This window comes from Zonotrichia albicollis, chromosome 2 (assembly GCF_047830755.1).
Source record: "Zonotrichia albicollis isolate bZonAlb1 chromosome 2, bZonAlb1.hap1, whole genome shotgun sequence".
Taxonomy (NCBI): domain Eukaryota; kingdom Metazoa; phylum Chordata; class Aves; order Passeriformes; family Passerellidae; genus Zonotrichia; species Zonotrichia albicollis.
Window position 1 is genome coordinate 53,252,935 of NC_133820.1, and position 20,830 is coordinate 53,273,764.

General features: G+C 39.7%; 1 protein-coding gene across 3 annotated transcripts in view; it reads right to left on the reverse strand.

Moving 5' to 3' along the window:
• PGR (progesterone receptor) overlaps positions 1–20,599 on the reverse strand; it is a 37,130-nt gene extending 16,531 nt beyond the window's left edge. Inside the window, exons 1-4 of one of the 3 annotated variants that reach the window (XM_074535155.1) lie at positions 20,079–20,214; positions 18,481–19,882; positions 17,066–17,217; positions 6,956–7,072 (exon numbers count right to left, since the gene is read on the reverse strand). In XM_074535155.1, coding sequence (XP_074391256.1) covers positions 6,956–7,072; positions 17,066–17,217; positions 18,481–19,652 — 1,441 coding nt within the window. In that variant the 5' untranslated portion in view covers positions 19,653–19,882; positions 20,079–20,214. Of the gene's footprint in view, positions 1–6,955; positions 7,073–17,065; positions 17,218–18,480; positions 20,040–20,078 lie in introns of those variants that run through there. The other 2 variants (XM_074535153.1, XM_074535156.1) reach the window with 2 other exon arrangements.
• Between the last annotated feature and the right edge of the window lie 231 nt (positions 20,600–20,830).

Sequence of the window (20,830 nt, forward strand, 5' to 3'; positions counted from 1 at the left end):
TGTATCCTGCTCCTTTCACTAAGGGATGAACAGCACCCACCCATTAAAATTATTGCCATGAATTCTAGGTTACAGTAACCTCGTAAAGGGTTTTCTGGTTCAATTCCCACTGTTCTGTCATATGCCAACAGCTGAGCCAGCTGGCTCTACAATTCAGTTTCTATTCAATGTCAATTAAAGATACTGCTTCTTTTACTCCCTAATATTCAAAACCAAAATTGTTAGTAATTAATTACTACACATAGAAACTCCTCTCCTCCAGTTCCCTAAGAGCATTTCAGTGTCATGGTTGAATCTTATTTTGGTGCCCAGGGGGATGAGTGAAAGACTGACAAATACTGTAAACTCTTAGAAGATATTTCATTTCCTAAAGAATAATTTCCCTGTCTTGGTATTTTTAATTGCTACTTCCATACTACAGTGGTATGAACAACACTAATTGAAACAAACTAATAGCTGAACTGCCTTCCCAAAATAAGCACAGATACATTAGTATGGTTATTTGCTTTAAATAGATCCTCAAAGATGATGAAAACCCTGCTAGATCTTTAGTTCTGCCAAACAAGTTTGTCTTAGGGAAAAAGGTCAAAAAATGCAATAAAAATACTGATACTTATGGCCTGATTTACATGACAGGGGAATAGAAATAGACACAGGGGTGATGGCAAAAACAGTAACACTCATCATGCAATGACATTCAGGGTTCATATTCCCACTAACTTAACTGCAGGTTTAATTAGATTAGTATAAAGTGCCACAACCATCATATGCTCATTTTACCACTTATGGTAAGAATAAAAATATTTCTAATTCGAGATTTCTTAGTAAAGAACCAAACACAAAGTTGCATCTTATGTTACAGCTGAACCAAGAAAAAAAAAAGCAAAACAAAAACCCACAAAAGAATAGACAATTTATTATGCTGAAAGACCTAGAGCCAATTTTTATCATAACAAACCTATACATAGCCATAAACTCGCTGGGAATTTCCCACTAAGTATTGTGTAGGCATGAAGGAAAAACAGAAGTAACAATGCATTTGATAGTTCATAAATAATGATTTCAGGTATTTTCAGAAATAATGGCTTCAGATACTTTTACAGTTCAGAGAACAAGTAAAGAAAGAAACCAAACAGAATAGTTATCACATGGAAATGTTAGTAGTTAATAAGTACCCATGTTTCCAAGTGATTAAATGTATCAGAATTAATGTCACACTGGTTTGCAGAACTGCTCGTGTGTTTATTGCTAATTATGTTGCTTAACAGCCATCAGTAAAACAAATCCACTTGTTACCTATCTACAAGAGAGGTGACTATTAATAACTCGCACCAAACTTTCCCATCTACAACAAAGGAGACCACATGAAATTAATAAAAACTCTAAAGAACATAAGGAAAACAATGGAGATTGGACAATAGCTTAGTTTTTCATTTGCTGTTTACAAAGCAGGTAAGTTTTGCTGTAAGATAAGTAAATGTCTCCCCTTAGTCCCATAATAATAATACCAATAATAATACCAATTATTAATATTGGTAAATAATACCAATCCACACTGACAACTATTTTTCTTAATACTATAATATATACTTCTTAATACTATATGTCTGTGCATATTTAGGCAGCACAAAATTTTTGATAACATTTTCATTACCTCACTTTAAGACAGCTAACCACTCAAGCAGTTTCTTCATACTCACTGTTCCCCTACCCTTGATTATTATGAATAGCATGTTTATAGTGCTTGTGTTCTACATGTACCTAGAAAACATTTTAAAAAATCTGTTTAATCCCACTATCAAATATATTATGATTTTGTCCTTACTACCTAATTCTGTATTTTAATTTTTTTTTTTAACCAGGTATACAGAATCATACAGGCAATTAGACATTATTGATGGTAGACAATTTATAATAAAAGACCTGGGTTTCTAGAAGAAGTTTAACATCTCACTACCCATCTCCTTACCCTGTAATGAGGTGAAAAGCATCAATGATGTATTATTCTTGACAGAACACAATGGCCCTTACTTTAAGGTCACTCTGCTCCTGCTTTTTGTGTAGAAAAAGAAGCCGTGCACACCTTAGGAGGGTGTATACAACATGGAGAAAGCAGCAAAGCAGAAGGAACACATCTTGGTTTTAATAAACCCTTTGATCCTACCTCAGAAAATATTACCTGGAAAATTAATTCACCTTTTTCTGCATGTAATCACTGCACTGCGGACTGAAAGCTGATTGAAACAATGAAGGACACAGTCATTCAGCAATACAGCTGAACAAGGAATCTGTGATAATCAGCCTGAAAAAATTACACATTCACTCATAATAAATAAAAGAGTTGAGTACTTGTTTATTCCAGGACCTGATCCAGCTACCTGCTATTCTATTAGGTTTTAAGATTAGAAAGGGGATAGATTAAAGTCTCAAGTTATGAGATTATAAAGCCCAAAGACAATTAACACTTTCAAAGAAAATTACAAACACAGTACTGTGAATTGCATATTTTTATTGATACGTTCCTTCTATAGATTAAGAAAGACAAAACAGTCCATATATGGAAATAAATTATTGAAGCTATTGGTTGCTATCCTATAATTTACTTACTACTGATTTAAAATTTCTTTCAAAATTTCAGGGGTTTGATATTGCTTGGAATTTAGGGTTGAAAAATTGAACTTTTGTCCATATAATAAAATATTACACTTTTATCTATATGGTTGCCACTCAGTGACATTCAATGGAAGATAGGTGTACTTCCCTAAGAAGTAAGTTTAATTTAATTAATATAGTAATTTTTGGAAGCTTATCATTAATATCCTGTAAAATTTCAGTGTTTCTCATGTTAATTATGTAATATAGCAAGTCTGCATTTAACTCAAGGCCATCATTAAGAAACTAAGTATCAGAGGTAAAAGAACAAAAATATCTCTATGTAAGTTCTAAATGGCAGAAATCACAAAATGCACAAAATCTTGACCTATACAGGTTGTAAACACAAAAAAATATTTAAAGTATTGCCAATTCCAATTGATTTAAAATACTCAAGGATGTCTCTAAGCATGCACTTTATTCCAAGAACTGGAAATTTGCGTATAGGCTTTTATCACAGAATCAGAGAATTCCAGGATGCGAAGAACCTCATGGACTATCCAGTCCAACCTTCCCTGGCAGAAGCACAGTTAGACAAGATCACCCAGCACCATGTCCAGATGAATCTTAAAAGTGTTCAAAAGTGATGATGCCACCAGTGATCTGGGCAATAATGCCAGTGGCTGATTTTTCTCATTGTGGAATATTTCTCTCTTGTGTCTAATCAGAATCTCCCTAGGAGTAACTTGTACTCTTTATCCCTTGCCTTTTCCATGTTTCCATCTTCTTTGCAGTCACCCTTAAACAGTGGAAACCAGTGATAAGGTGTCCCCTAGGCCTTCTTTTCTCACAGCTGAACAAACCCAATTCACAGAATCAGAGAATCACGGAATCTTTTAGCTTGGAAAAGACCTCCAAGACCACCAAGCCCAAACTTTGATGCATCACCACCTTGTCAACTACAGCACTAAGTGCCATGTCCAGCCTTTCTTCAAACACCTCCAGGGATGGTGACACCACCACCTCTCTGGGCAGCCCATTCCAAAGTTTAACAACCCTACCTGTGAAGAATTTCCTCCTAATGTCCAAGCTGAATGTCCCTTGGCACAGCTTGAGGCTATGTCCTCTCATACTGCTACATGATCCCTGGGAGAAGACGCCGACACCCATCTTGCTACAACCTCCTTTCACGCAGATGTAGAGAGTAAGAAGGTCCCTCCCAAACCTCCTTTTCTCCCGGCTAAACAACCCTGGCTCCCTCAGCTGCTCATCATAGGATTTATGCTCCAGACCCTTCCACAGCTCCGTTGCCCTTCCCTGGACACACTCCTCAATGTCTTTCCTGTAGTGAGGGACCCCAAGCAGGACACAGCACTCGAGGTGTGGCCTCAGCAGTGCAGAGTACAGAGGGACAATCAATCACTGTCCTAATCCTGGTTGTAACACATTCTTGATACAGGCCAGGGTGCCATTGGCCTTCTTGGCCACCTGGGCACAGAGCTGGTTCATGTTTACCCTTTTCTCGTATGGCAGGCTTCCCAGCCCTTTGATCACTGATGTCTTTAGGAAAATTATCTAAGCCCTGTAACACTCCATATATGAATCATATTGTGTTGATGAGCACATCAAGTCATGGGTAGGAAATTTTGCTCATGTGATACAACAAAGGCATTGTAAAAATGGCAGACAAGCAAAAGAAGAGGGGGGACAATATAACCATAGAAAGAGTATTATGGCTAACAGTCCGTCTTGAGATTTTTTTGCAGTTTGAATTTTAAACCCTCATTTACAAATAGTATCATTTCACTCCAGTTTTCCTCATTTTTGGTCTACATTTGTCTTTTCTTCTTCCTTTCAGTACTAAGCACTCCATTTCAGTCTGCACAGAACAATTATCTTCCTAATTTCCCCAGAACTGTTGACATCACTAAGAGCACCTGACAAAAAAATAGAGGTGCCACAGTCACAGCTCCACTCAGTATTTCCTTTTTTCCATTGCCCAACTATTCTCTTTTGCTTTCTATTTGCTGCCAGATTACTCCTTTCCAGAAGATGGTGTAGGTGGGGATATCAGGGCAGAGATCTGATGAAATGCAATGTCTCTCTAAGAACCAGTGAAACTAGATTACACAGGCTTCTCAAAAAATGGGAGACAGTTTTGATTAGGTATACTTAGGAGAAGACTAAGCAACACAACAAACTGGCCAGGTACAAAAATCTAGTATTAAATACAAAGAAAATATTTACACTTGCTTTGTAATAGCTGAGAAAAAAAAAGTGATCCGAAAAGGTGATGAGAAAGATGAAGATTTTACTCTCTTCATACGTTACAGCAATGAAATAAAAGAGCATCTTTATCCTCAGGTTTTGTAGGAGGATAGAGCATCTTACTATGAGAACACACTAATGAGGACATACCATCTGATCAATATTGCTGGCAAAAGTGTCCAACTTTTTCTGTTCCTAGCACCTAAACCCAGAGAAAAATGCATACATTAAAAAAACACTAGGGAAACTAGCATCCATAACTGCACACAAAGTGCAGAACGAAGTCAAGCCTGCTGGCGACTTTTCCTATTACTATGCAGAACAATGCTGAAGCAAAAGGACTAGACAATGATAGTGAGTCATCCCACACTCTTCTGCTTGTTGAAACTGCTACCTGTGATGTTGAAACACACAAAGTTTAGTTATTGGTGTTATCCAGGGTATCATAAATGAAAATTTAGGTTAGATCATCATCAAACTCCTAGCTGTGCAAAATTCACAGTAAAGAATGAATTTTTATCTCTATTAATTTACACCCATTCGAATCATAAAATGGTTTGGATTGGAAGGCATCTGAAGATCATCTAGTCTAAGACACCTGCCTTAGGCAGGTATATATTTTAAGAGGTCAAATTGATCAAACCTTGCATGTTCTCCCAAATTTTAAAAGGCAAGGACTACATTTGCCAACTCCTCTTCTTGAGTCTTCTTTCTTACTCTGCATTTTCCACAGCCTACTCAGGACTTCTGCCTCCCTTGCCTTCTCCTCTTCCAATGTCGGGCAAACAAGGCTTTAGGCTCTGCCTTTGTATTAATACTGTTCCCCTACTGCACTGCCACTCTACTTTTAAAACATTACTTCAATCTGAGAAGGATCCAAAGGACATGCTCTCCTTTTGTCCCTCTCCCCTCAGCCCAGTGTGCTTGTCAGCTCCATTTATTTTTTTTTTTAACTGAGAGGTGGCACTGACTGACCGTGTAAGAACGACACAAGGGCTGTGTGTGCAGAATACCCCAGCTCCATGGGGCTGGCATTCAGCTTACAGGAGCTGGAAACACAGAGCTGTGCAAACTATCAGTCTGAAAACTATAGGCATGTTCTACATTATCAAGGAATGCTGACCAGCAAGATAATGAAATGATACAGGATATACTGCCAGCTCTTCCTTCAGAGATAAAAAACAATACTTGAATGTGGGGGAGGGAATGTAGGTTGAGCAGGGGAGAGAGACAGACAGAGGGCTTTGATGGGCTAAAACAGATTAAATTTGAAATAAAGCAGGTTTTTGTCCTTCCCCCCCCTTTTTTTTTTAACTCCCTTTAGGCACATATTCTTTCTATCACTTTAATATGTCCGTTTTCTTATGATCTTAGCCACATATTTCCAAGCTTTGTGCTGATACAAAATAGGGGGAAAAAAAATCAGCAAAAATAAGCATCATTCCTGCCTGTAAGCACATCAAAACTTGCCATGTGACTACCTAATCATACACCGTTTTCTCCCTGTAGGTTTTCAAAAGCACAGTGCTCAATTTCATTTAATGATACATAAAAAAAAAAAAAAAAAACAGCCAAATCTGTTACAGAAAAACTAATACAAAGATGGGATTTCACAGCACCTAATATGCAAAGCCTGCAGTATTGGTGCAACCACTGCCTGTCTCTCTCTGATGGAACAGAAGGATACAATTCTGTTGACATGTACTCAAAGCAATGATGAAGAGTATAACACAAATTAGAAGAGCACAGTACTGATTCCTGATTCTAGTGTCAATTTCAATCTACATATTTTTTACCTATACCAAACTACCTACCTTAGAGATCCAAAATTATTAACAAATATACCTACAACATAATTCCTTTTCCTTCAAGAAAATGAATGTAAGGATACACAGTACAGAAAGGTGTTTTGTCCAGGTTTCCAGATTCACTAAAGAAAAATTCTAAGTATAAAGCATTAGGTAATTCTTCCAAAAATAATATTTGAATATGGTTTTTCTTTCACAGTATAAAAGTACTGTTGTTTAACCTCAACAGACTGAAGGTAGGGTACTTGACTGCCTATTTTTATAAATCCACTTGAAAAACAGCTCACCTCCCAGGACCATACCAGCCTGACAGCACTTCCTCAAGCGACATGCTGGGCAGTTCTTCCTACGGATTTTATCGACTATGCAGTCATTTCTTCCAGCACACAAATAGTTGTGCTGCCCTGCAGGAAAGAGAAAAACTGTGTGAACAACATGTTTTCTAACATGAAAAAATTATTTCTGTGTATAAATGTTGCAAAAATAGCCGAAGATTCAAAAACATGTACTTGAATCATTAAAGAACTCCTTCATTTTATACTAACCTTTGACCAATCATGTTACTATTTGAATATAATGCTTTATTTGGTCTGTTCAAGGGCAAAACTCCTCATCTATGAAATTCCAAAATAATTAGCAGTCAAAACTGCTTAAATTATTGTACTGACAGTATTTCTTAAGTAAATCAAGCACAAAGAGAGACCAATTGCTTCTTTAAAACTTATTTTTCTGTGAAGTTATCAATCCTATTTTTAAAGAAGTACATTTTGCTTGGATTGATGTGGAGTTTCTGGCAGCAAACAGAATGAAGAAGTTGGGGAAGTGTAAAAAAAAAAGCCTTTTAAGCAAAGCAAATACCTCTGATGAGCAAGCAGTTCTGTAATAAACTTGCTGAAATACCAGCTGACCAGGTGCAGCCAACACAGCCAAAAAGGACAAACAGAAGGGGATTGTAACTCTGTGGCTCAGTAATGTTTTAATCAGAAGAAATTCTCATCTACTTTGTCTCATTAACTCTAATTCTGGACTCCTCCTTACAGGAAACATTACCAAAAGGAGACAAATGAATAAAAATCCATCTTGCTATTGGCAGCAGACCAGTAAGCAAAACACTTACTTGGGATTACTTGCAGTTTTCCCTTGTATTTCTTTGCCTTTATAAGCTACAAAAAGCATTCAGTCTTTTGATAAGCAACAACAATTTTAAAACTCCATTAGTTTAATTAAAATCCATGAGTATTATCTCACCTCCATGGCATTCTAGTGCTTTAATGCACAGCTAATTTACAAAGGAATGCTTAAGCATAGTTAAAGTTTTCTTTGTGCTTTTCTTGTTTTGGGGGTTTTCTTTGGTCCCCTGAAAAGAGATTTCTTCTGGACCTCTTTTCTAGGGAATTTGTTAATTCTTCACAAGATAGCCTGACTCCATATAAACTATGCCCTGCTTATTATAATTCTAAGGCTGAATAACATTTTTCACATTTACAAAACAAATCATAATTGAATCGCAGTTATTAAAAGTACAGTTCCATGTTCATATGTTCTGAAGTTTCAGATTAGACAGGATTAAACAGTGTCTCTGCCCAGTGTATGCCAGGCCATAAATGAAATCTGTTACTAGAATTTAGGCACAGTAAAATTTGCTTAGAAGTCAAAACACTGCCAACCCAACTCTCTCAGGGGATTATGATGACAAAAACTCAGGCACCTCTTGATGCTTGATAACATCTTCCTTGTTTTCAGGACTTTTAAGAAACCAGTCATATCCTGTACCTGACTTACACCTTCATGTGAGTTTTCTATTCCACTCATCTCTACTCCACCTCTCCCTGACACCTTCTGTCCCAAAGTGTATTCCACTCTTTCTGATTGAGCTAAAACTTATCTGGAATACATATAAGTTTCAATTGTTTGGCAGTTTTCAGTTTCATCAGTAAAGAATTTTGTTTTTAATTGCAGTGATTTGTGTGGATTTCATCTCAATAGATAAATCTGAGTAAATGTTCCCATTTGAAATCACTTCTACCATTGTGCAAAGCTGGGTTCTGAGAAACTGTTACTTGCTTGACATTAATATTTTAGGGACAGCAGCCATCTGAAGGAGAGATTGTGTAAGAAATTAACACATGCCAGATATTTGCCTAATTTCAAAATTACTGGACCATATTTAGTTAGATCACAATGTTTGGAAGGTTTTCCTGGAATGATAAAATATGTATTTGAAAATGTGTTTGCAACAGTTCAGTCTTCAGGATCTTCTAGACTTGAACTAATTGTCTTCCATACTTGAGCATTGCAGTTGTACCAAATGCATGTACTAATGAAGTACCCAAAACCTCCATAAAGATAAAATCACCATTCAATTGGTAGCTTGATAGTCAGTATCTTGTCTATGACTACTGTCACTATAACCAGGAAAACAAAAAACAAAACAAACAAGCAAACAAAATACTCCGGAAAAAAAAACAAGACAGTATTATAGTCACTAGTGCACAAGTTTGAAGGAAAAGCTTTCTATTAGCATTTCCCACAAAAATATGAACCTGGGAACTTTCTGGCTATTGCCACACCTTCAAAAACTTCACCTAATGTTAAGTTTCCTCTGCATGTTTACTTTGCACTTTTTTTTGAAAGTGCACATTGAGGGTCACTCTCAATGTATTGGCCTGTTACCAGCTTGATGAAGAAAACACAGAGATGATTTTGTCTGTCACTTAAATGTTCCTGATTCTTGTAGAATAGTATTTTTTTAAACTTCCACCAAGATCCATTACTGTTAGCAAAGCTGCAAGTTCTAATGTAAGCAGGCAAACCCAATTTTTACTCCTGTAATGACTATTGCTATGCTGGGAGGTTTTTAATCCAGTGGTGAAAGTAGTACATACAGTGTCTTTACAAACTGCACTCTTAACTTAGCTCGCTGACATGCTGTACGTCACTTACAATCACTCCAGTAAATTCAAGAGTTGCAGAGACTTTGTAGATGTACAAAATATGGAAAAAATAAAGCTTTATCTGCACCTGGAGTATCAGACACAGCAATCAGTTATTTGGGTAAGTGCATCTGTGCTGAACTGCTGCCACCCTGCACAGAAGCAAAACACTTGCAAACTCTCAGTTCCTCTTAGCTGCAAGAAGAGTACTATCTCACCTTGTTTTTTCTCTCTCCCAAACGTGACTTTGCCTCCCTGTATCTCTATTAACTGCCAGTGCTTTTGTATAAAACCACCAACCTTTCCAGAGCACATCATGGTGTTTTACTTAGTCTAGTTTTAGATTTCTGTCTAAAGCTTGCAGACATCTATTGCATCTCTTTGTGAATTATTTTACTGCCAAATGTCTCCCTCTGCTTTACTGCCAAACATCAACTTTGCTTCCTGAAGGCTCACCTCAAGGTTTTGCTCAATAATTTTCTAAAAGTATGTTTCATGTCTTATAAACTTTTGAAAAAGTACCAATTAAATCAATAAGTAAAAAACCAAACCAAAACAAAACAACAGCCACAATGGAATCATGGGAGCTGACAAAAAACATGGGTTTAAAATTTAACGAATGGAAAATAAGTTCATCTGTGCACCTAAACAAAAGACAATGATGCAGATGTAGCTTTTGAGTAAAAATCTGACTTCTGGAAGCTAAGACAACAGACCAGGCTAGTCCCTAGCTTGTGGAAAACCTGACTTGTCAGAGTAAATACAGGGTAATCCTTACCCTGAACATGCTCTGACAAGACATGGTTTTCCACAGCTAGGCAGTCTGGCCTAGCTCATCCTTGGTAAAATGGGAAGTAAAAATATATTTAATTTAGTCTGGATCTAAATATAACACTATTTGCACTGTTTCAAAGTGCAAAACAGCAAATGTGTGTTGAATTTACCTCTCACCATGTGTTTTTTTTAAGTTGTGAAGAACTAGGAATCTACACTACACAGTCCCCATGTCCTTGTATGCCATCCCATGCTATTAGTCTCCAAGATTCCACACACTTCAGATAATGCTGTTGGGGCTTTAATTTATAAATTATTTTATTTCTGTGTGTTTTCTATAAAAATAGAAAAAGTCTCTGAAGTGAGACTTCTGACTCCAACTACTTAACCAAAACCCACATCCATCACAGACTTTACCATGCATCATCTTTTGATAAAGATTTGATTTCCCTCTTGGCCCACTGAAGTAAAATTCTCACTTCCAGTTCTTACATAGGTGTTTCAACTTCCACTCTGCAGCCTGTATTGGTATAAAGAAAGACCTGCTATTGATGCAAGTCTGCTCCTCAGCAAAGAATTAAGGCCAAAGGGGACAAAGAGTGAAAAGCAGAGGAACTTGTGAATTCATTCCATCCTGGAATCTAACTGAAATAATGAAGAATTTCTTTCTTCATAATAATATATTTCATAGTGAAAGCAATAAAAATAATTGTTTATAGCATCATTGACTGACTCTTTCCTCCTCTTGTATACTGATCTCAAAATCTTGCTGCCTTTCTTGCTGTGAATCCTGCAGTACTATGTGTTTGTCCTTCCAAAATCACTTCTCGAAAGAGCAACCTCCAAAGAGAGTATAAATTTTAAATACCTACAAAAAAGAACAATTAAATGTAGCTATCTTCTTTTTTTTCACTTCCATACAGAGTCAAACGCTACAATCCTGTTTTTTAATATTTTTAACATTTCCCTGTCTGTTCCATCATTTCTAACAAGAAAAAAAAATGAAACAAGATTAACTCATAATTCATGGAAATTATAATGAAACTGCAAAAATAAGAACATTGTTTAATATTGATTTTCAATATGAAACAATTGGTTTGCCTAGGCTGTTTACCACTGCAACACCTTGAAATGTATAAAGTTTGGAATCTAAATTTTTTACTGACAACAGTAAAAACTTCCCACAGCTAATACTCTTTCAGGAGAATATGGCAGCATCTACAAATCATTATTTCCAGTTCTTTTTATGGCATTGTGTCACAATTGTTCCTTGGTCATAATTTTTAAGTAATTAACTACATCAGGGATATAAATATGTAAAATGATGGAAGTGTCAGCATATTTGTCAACAGGGGGTTGGTTTCTTAGAAATACAAAACATGGGATTGGAACACAAAACCTACTTTATAAACACACCAACCATTTCAGAGGTATGCAGCACTAAAGTATCAGTTGCTCTCCTTTTGATCTCTGTAATATTCTTCTATCAAGATAAGACTCCATATTTGCATTTCAGTCATCCTATCATTCTTATTTTAGTGGAATTCTCACAACACATTGTCATGATAACTTTTTTCATGCATATTCTCTTAAATTCCTTGCCTTGTCCTACAAATTAACCAGTGGGACAGGGTCATCCACTATATGAGAAATGAAGGTGGAAGAAAAAAGTAATATGCAAAACAGCCAGATATTGCTGTCTCTTGATTGAAACACCTTAGATTAATTTGATTCTATTCTATCTAAAATGTAGATATCTATCAAAACACTGATAGTTTGTACATCATGAATACTCCAATAACATCAAATGTGTTATATTGAGTGAAAACCATTTTGATTTCTCAACTTGCCATGTGTATGCTTTGTGTGTTTGCATGTTTTCTACTTCATGAACACTTTATCACCATCAGGTGATACTGGTATATGTTGTACCAAATTCTGATCCCAAGATCCAGACTGGAAAGTTAGATTAAGAATTAGAAAACCCTTCAGAGCTGGGAGAAAAAGGAACTTTTAACACCTGCTCCATCAAGTTTACAGCTAAAAGAGTGTCTACACTATTATTTCTCTCTTTTCAAAGAGGATTTTCTACTAGTGGTTGGCATTTTTTTAATACTTGGCATGCTGTAGCATTTTAGATTCTTTAGCTATGGAAAAGCATAACTGTTCAGACAAACACTTTTCCTTATGCACAGTGTTGCACTATGAATATAGTGAATCACACTGCCATCACAAAACTGCTTATCATAACACTGAGAAGGTCAGATAAACTTTATCAGAAAGTTTGGTTGAAGTCATGATCAACCTTCTTACTGTGTAGGTGTAGCTCATCATCAGACACTCCACAGAACCTCTCCATACACAGACAGTGAAAACTCTCATGGAAATCTTACTTTCTGCCAGTTTACCAAATTCAGATCTCAGATAGAATGAAAGTTCACACGTGGTCAGTTAAATGTTATCTGCTACATGTGCTTGAGCTTGTTCCCTGATGCCATTGATGCAACAGAGTTTAAGGTCAGAGTTACCCTGACCTTAAAGCACATATTAAAACTAGACAAATGTTCTACAATCACTTGATCAAATTTGTAACACATTCCCAGGTATTTAAACAAACCCAAGAGTCAGTTTCTGACAGATCTGCTGCAATATCATGTATTCATGTCAATCTCAGACTCTAGGTTTGGGCAACTACTTTTCCTCAGATATCAACAATATAAGCAAAGTGCAAATATAAATAGAGAAGAAAAATAAGAAGAGGCTTTATCATAGGAAAAACAGCACTTGAATTTTTTTGCAGGATTTAGGTAATTCCAAATTTTCATTAGTAAAACGAAATTTTACTATGAGACACTTTCAACAAGAAGGCAGTAAGGCAGGCTACCAAGAAACTCTCTGTTAGCAACAGCTCCAGAATCCCAAAATTTTGAACACTGGGCTCCTCTCAAGGGAAAAACATCTCATTGTGGTATTCCACAAGCATTTTGATCATAGCTGCCCTGTATCATTTCACATTATGGAATCTTTATAAGACATCACAAATGGCTGTTTGGAAATTTAGTCATCGAAAAGTAAAAGTTTGTCTCTTAATCTTCATTCTCTTAATGCCTGTTCGAAATATTTGCCTCTACTTTTTATTACCATGAATGAGATATATTGGTAGCAGTTAAGTAACACCTGGTTATCAAGAGCAAATTATCATACAAATACAGTAATTCTACATATTTGAAAGCATTTTGAATATTATTTTTGATTTTTTCTTTTATTTTTATCTCCAAAATCCTCATCACACTCATCCCACTGACAGGAACAGCACTACCCCATCAGCACAATGAATTAATTTCGTCTCTTCAAATTTCTTTACTGAGTATGAACAGCTGTAATTTTCTTTGTTTTCATTGTACTCAAAGGAGATCTTAAAAGTATTTTTAAAAGCCTTGTCATTTCTTTGTACATTTAGTGAATCTACAGACTAATAGTCATTTGCAGGAGTCCAGTAGAAAATGTACAACCTCTAAATGCAGACAAATGTTTCCTAAGTAAAACCAACCCAGTATCTTTGTCCCCTTTCTCCTCCTCACTTGCAGTACTAACTTTTTTACATATCTGCTATACTACAGGTTCCCAAAGAAAGGACTTGCATCTTTGTTTAACCTGCTTCAAGATTTTGCCTTAAGAAATATATGTTTATTACATTAACTCCAGCCTTTTGGGGAACATATGGGGAACCAGGAACCCAAAAGACAGAAAGTATCTAAAATGCATACATATTTGAGAACTCAGTGTCAAGAAACATTCTAAGTAATCTTTGTGATTCTCACATAACTCTGACCCCTCATTAAGTTGTACGTGGATGTATTAGTTACATTCAAATGTGTTACTAAATTGTAATTATTAAATACAGTTTTAAATAATTGTTAAGTCATAATAATTTTAATAATCTGGTTTTATCACAAAAAAACTTGATATGGAAAAAAAAAAGAGTTTTCTGGATAACAGAGCAGTTCATTTTATTCAAATGGATGTATTTAACCAATAAAGTATTGTCCTCACACCAGGGAAGGTAAAATAAATGGTGTATAAATAGAACAGTTTCTGTGAAAAAAATTACAAAAAAAAAAAAAACAGGCTGTTTGATTTGAAACAGCAAATGTGTCTCATATTACATAAATAATTAAAATAGAAAATAAGCTTTTTCCAACAAATGTAAAGCTACCATATTAAGTACTTTTTTACCTATGCACAAAACCTCATAACATACCAAGAAACCTCTCAAGATAGAGAAAATCCATGAAATAGCAAAATCCAGCTATTTCCAATCAGGCTTTAATTTCTCATAAAGATCAGTACTGTGTGGAAATTACATGAAAAGTAGAGTTTTGACCAGGAATTTTTACTCACAAAATGTAACATTTTATTTTCGTGAATTATTATTAAAAATCCCACGTCTGTAGTAGCACTAAAAATTTTAAAAAATAAGTAATGCATTTATGCTCAGAGAAATTATGGGCAGGGGGACATTTCATGAATGAAATATGTTCCAAATTCATATGATTGCCAGTGAGAATTTTAACCACTATTTTCTACTTCATTTAAAATACAAATACTTTGTGTCTTTTCACAGAGGAGCAATTTCCCACCATTATTTCTGATATTAATTTTTTTTAAAGTATTTAAAGTCCAAAGAAAATCAAATATCTGTCAATAAATAGGATTGGTTTAGTGCTGATAATTATATAGTATACTGCAATGAAAATAAGAAGTCCATCAGTCCATCTCTAAGGAGCCCCCTGTAGTCTCGCACTTTCTACACAACAACAGGTACAACTGTATTTGTTCATTTTGCCAGTGCCTACACTGCTCATTGTCTGACATTGCTCCCCATCAAACTCAATAACATGTATCTTTTCTGATTACAGTCAGGTTTCTGATGCACATTCTTGAACATTCTTTGAAAATCCTTTCTAGAAAACCCAAACACCCTTCCTCAACAGACTCCCCATCTGTGGATTCATTTAAATGTTAAAATTATGAAGGTGCTATGTAAAACCTAAGACTTTTGTTTACATAACTGCATTGACCTCTCATTTGTCTCTAAATAACTCTATATTCTTAACCTGGTAAGACTCTGCCAATATAGACTTTGAACAGTCTGTGAAAACAATTTTAAGATGTTCCTTGTATCAAGTTATTCCTTCTTAACATGTTTTGTTAAAATAATTCTGCTGAACAATAATGTAATATATTATGTTTTTGAGCAGGTTCATCTACTGCAACAGAACTGGGTACTAAATCAGAAAAGAGAAGAAATCTAAAATTGACAGAATAAAATTCAAAGAAATTATTACAACATTATAGGTAAAAAGCAAAAAAACATTTCTTTTAAAGTACAGTACTCATAAATGACACTACACTTAGTATTAAAACTTCAGCTCCCTGACTTCTTAAAAAAATATTTGGCTGATTTAGAAAAACACAGCAAAAAAATGCAAAGGCAAACCAGGAGACCAACTAGCAGAGGCAGTGAAACTTAAATGTATTCCTGCAAGTGACTTAAGAGCTTTGCAGCCTAACACAAATATTTCTGGTCATTTTCTCATGAAACCCATTGAATGCATCAGAGAAATGTGGCACTGGCTCAAAAGTTCACTTAGACCACCAAGACCACTTTGCAAATACTTAATGTTAAGGAAGAATATTTAATGTTGAGGAAGAACATGAGCATATGCTTAAAGTAGAAAGTAACAGCACAGTGAAACAAAAAATCTAATTATATTATTATGCTAAGCTTTTACTTTTCCAAAATTCCCTTTCTCATTTGGAAAGAGATAAACTCTTTAAAGCAGGAAAAACTACGTATCACAACAAGAAAATACAGGATGCAGGGTTTTATTTTAAGGAATCCTATCCATTAGAACAATGGTTTTGTTAAATACATGGAACAGAAATTTGAATATCCTAGTTCTAGCAGGATCAGATAAAAATCAAAACAGGAGACAAAGCCTAAAAAGTGGAAGGATTTGTTTTACTGCTTTATGTGTTGAACCATATAAAACACTCTGTGCTTGTATTTGTTTTCAAAATCTCAGTGGACAAGGCATGTAAAAGAATCCAAAATGAAAAATTAAACCTAGATATTGCTACTGTTTCATAAAACTTGCAGTTTTACTTTGCAATTTAACAACTATTTGGAACAAGTTAAATACATTTATTCTTATTATGACTTGAATAGGCTCAGTGAAATTTTAAATACTTCCATAACTACCAGGAAGCCAAAACTTTGCAACTTGAAAGCAAGAAAAATTTTGTGTTTTCAAAAAGAGAACACAGCCATAAACAATTCTTATTTGCCTATCATGAGTTCATACCCAGAATGTTTTCCTTTGAACACCATTTATACTTTTTAAAACAAGTTGTATAATGCACAAAATTTTTATTTAACTCTGCCTACCTGGAAAGATTAACTGATAAACAGTAAATAATAAATAGCAAAAGAGTAAAGTAAAATAAATAATACTAGGAAAAAAAAAACAACTAAGGAAGAACTTTGTCAATATCCACTGTTGATAAAACAACAATAAAATTCACTGCAGTGGCAATATTTATAAAAATGAGCAATAAATAAACAGTATGCCCTGGTGTCTAGAAGACATATTTCAGACAATTAGGAACAATGGCATCTCATAATACCTTCCATTGCCCTTTTAAAGAAGACTTTACAACTTCCACAGGTAAGTACTCCATAGTGGCAACCTGAAGCCTCATCACCGCAGATGAGACAAATCTTCTGGGGTAGTGATTCGAAACTGAACTGAGAACTTTGGCTGGTTTCCGTATCTGGCCTTGAGAAGAAAGAGAATTAAAAAGAAATGAAAGAGCTAGCTTTGTGCAGTTAACTACTTACCTGTATTAAGGAGTTCTATACTAAAAACTTCATTTTAAAATTTGTAGTCAAGATACAGAAAAAACTAAAGTATGATTGCCTTTCTGCTTAATGGTTTGTCTCTACTATGGTAATACAGGAAAGCATTGCAAAAAAAAAAGCAGAAAGTTATATTTTAAACCATTTAGCAAAAAAGGTACCATCTAGGACACTGTTAAAATGCTCATCTTCCTCAGATCAACAACTCTTGTGAGTGGAGCCATACTGATGATTTTTTCTCCTGTACAGAGACAGAATCACATAGATGTCAATTGAATTTTAAAGGCCTCTTTCACATGGGAAACATGAAATTTCATTTCAACTAAAAAAATCTTTAATAATCAGTTTTTCACCCCCCATTCAGCTGCAGCATTCTCAGCAGTAACTAAGTCTGATGGGGATATCAATGATATTTGTCTCCAAGGCAGACTAATCCAGGTAACCACTGCATTTACTAAAAGAAAGGATACCCACTGAAACTGCAACATTGCATGCACCTTTTGTTGTATCTATTTGTAGATAATACAGATCTCAGCACGATAGTACACCATTTCATTCAAGCAAATCAATATACAAATGTTTCATTTTTTTTTTTTCGTGTGAAATCAAGTGCTTTTTGTGGTGTTGGGTTTTTTGGGTTGGTTTTTTGGTTTTGCTGTTGTTTTTGTTTTCAGCTTCTTGGTTTCTTTGGGTTTGTTTTGGTTTTGGTTCTCTTTCAAATTGGGAACTATTCTGGAAAATATTTAGGTATTGACGAACACGGTATCGCTGAAAGTGAGGACAAGCTAGAAACCTGCCCGCTGTGTCCCGGGGCCGGGCAGTGGCTCGGCCATGGGGAGTCCGTGAAGTCCCGGTGCGATAACAAGCCAACATCCCTGGGGCGTACCGTGCCCACAGCCGCGATTGCCAGCTGCGGAGCCGGGACACGGCGGCGTGCTCAGGCAGCGCGGGGAATGCCAACGGGGCTGCGGCCACTACCTAAAAGCCCAAGAGGGCCCTGGCCGAGAGAAACTTTGTCCTTCCCTCAGCATCCCCTTAACATCCCCCCGAGGCGCCCATCGCCCGGCACGCCCGCCCGCCCCTCCGGAGAAGGATGAGGATGAGGAGGAGGAGGCGCGGAGCTCTCCCGCCGCGCAGCGCGACCCCCCGGTCCCGTCCCTCAGCGAGCGCCCCGCCGCCTTACCGCGCGTAGCCGAGGTAGGGCGGGCAGAGCTGGGGCAGGCCCTCCTTGAGCACGGCGGCCGGGAATGCCAGCGGCTGGTGCCCGTTCAGCCCCAGGGCCGGGTAGAGCCCCGGCGGCGCGGCCGAGGTGGAGGGCAGGCTGTCGGGCGGCGCCGCGGGCCCGTAGGCGCCGGCCAGCAGGGTGGGCTCCGCCTTGTAGAGGACGCACTCCAGCGAGGGCTCCTGCCCGGCCCGCGGAGCCTGCGGGTAGTCGTGGCAGCCCGCCGCGGGGGTGGCCCTGCCGCCCGGGTAGCGGGCGGCGAGGCCGAGACCCTCCTCCTTGATCTTCATGACGGGCTGGACGTCGCCGTAGGCGAAGGGCCCGTCCTTGGCGTCGGGCGGCGGGAAGCTGTAGGCCGGCAGCTCCGGGGCGGGGGGCGAGCAGCGCGGCACCGCGCCGCCCTCGTACTCCGCCCCGTCCAGCAGCTGCCGCGTGCGCGACGCCAGGAAGGCCGAGTTGAGCGGCAGCAGCGGCACCTGCAGGTATTCCTGCCCCGGGTCCCCCGCCCGGGACCCGCCGGGCAGCGCCCCGACACCGGGAACGTCGCCCTTGGGCTCCGCGGCGGGACACTCCGCGCCGGAGCCCGGCCCCGCCGGCCGCGGCTTAGCGGCGGGAACCAGGGCGTCGCCGGGCGGCCAGAGCGCGGCGGGCCGCGGCGGGGGCTGCGAGGGGCCCGGCGCCCCCGGGGCGGCTTCGGCCGTCTTCTGCGAGGCGCCGCCGCTCATCGCGCCGTCGGGCGCCTCCTCCGCCTCGAAGAAGGACCAGGGCGCCGCGGCCACGGTGGAGCTGGCATGAGCCGCAGGCGCCAGGAAGGTGTCCAGGACGGTGTCCAGGGAGTCCTTGACCGAGAGGGAGCCGCTCCCTGGCTGGTAGCAGAGGGAGTCCCGGCCGTCTTCCCGCCCCAGATGCTGCTGCTGCTGCGCCTCTTCCTCCTCCTCCTCCCCTTCCTCCTCCTCCTCCTCTTCGTCCTCCTCCTCGTCGCTGCTCTTGGGGTAAAGCAGTCCGTCCAGGGAGATGTCGACGGACTCCGCTTCCTCGCGGAAGGGATCACGGCCAGGCTGACCCTGCAGCAGGACCGCCCCGTCTGTGGCGGGCGGAGGCGCTCTGGGCTCCTTGGCTTTCACCTCGGTCATGCTGGCCCGCCGCAGCGATGGACGCCGGCGAGTGTCCGGCAGCGACAGAGCGCGGGCAGCCGGGCAGCGGCGGGGTGCGAGCCGCGGGCGTCTCCTTACATCCTGGACGTGCCGTGCCCTGTGCGGCGGTGGCGCGGCTCCCGCTCACATGGCGCTGCTCTCGGGGGGACGGCTCTGCCCCGGCCCCCGCCGCCGGGACGGGGCTGACTCGGAGCCGGGAGCGGTGCAGCCTGGAGAGGGGAAACGATGGGAGCGTGTGCGGGAGGCGCGCAGGAAAGGAGGGTGCCTGCCAGGCTCCGGCGGCGGCGGACAGGCTGACTCGTCCCCCGCGTGTTTCCCACCGCCCGGGCGGGCTGGCCGCCGGCTCCACGCCCCTCGCCCGCCCCTCCCTCCCCGCCCCCCATCGCCTCCAGCCCCGTCCCTTACCGAGGGTCTGCGCGGCGGGGCGCGGGCAGCCGCCTCCCGGTCCCAGCGCTCCGCGCCGCCCCTGGGAACCGCTGCTCCTCCAGCGGCGCTGCCATCGGCTCCTCCTCCGCTCCGCATCCCTTTCCCATCGCATCCGGCGCCCCGTGCCTTAGGTCAGCGCTTTTTGGCTTCTCCTGACTATCTCCCTGTCTTCTCATTACTTTTCCCGCACGTCTTGTGCCGCTGCTCGGTCCTCTCGCTGCACCATCCCGAGAAGTGCGGCTCTGCCCTGAGCAGAGGGCACAAGCCTCTGGTTAGCAAAAAGACAAGCTTTACGTATTTGCAGCGACGGCTCCCTTTTGCCTTTTTTTCGCTGTCCCCTTCAGACGTTCAGTGTAGTTTTTCGTGATTAAGCTCTGTTCCAAAACCCCTCCTGATACAAGATGCGTTTTCCAGCAGCAAGAAAACCAAAGCATTGTAAAGTTCTTTATGTGCCATTACAGGACGTCAAAGCATCCTTTACACCAAGAATCACAACGTCTTTGCGGCAAAAGATTTGGAAAGTGGGGCAGTCATTGCTTCTAAATTTTTATTTCTTCATCAGGGAAATGAGAGGACATTTTAAATGGACTGGCTGGCCAGCCTGCATGTAGCAGGTTGCAATTCAGCCCAGGTTAGTTCTCACCAAGAAGCTGTCACCAGCTAATTGCTGGCATTTTTGAAAAAAGGCTGGCTTTGTGGCAGAACCCACTCGACTCAATAAGACAGCTACT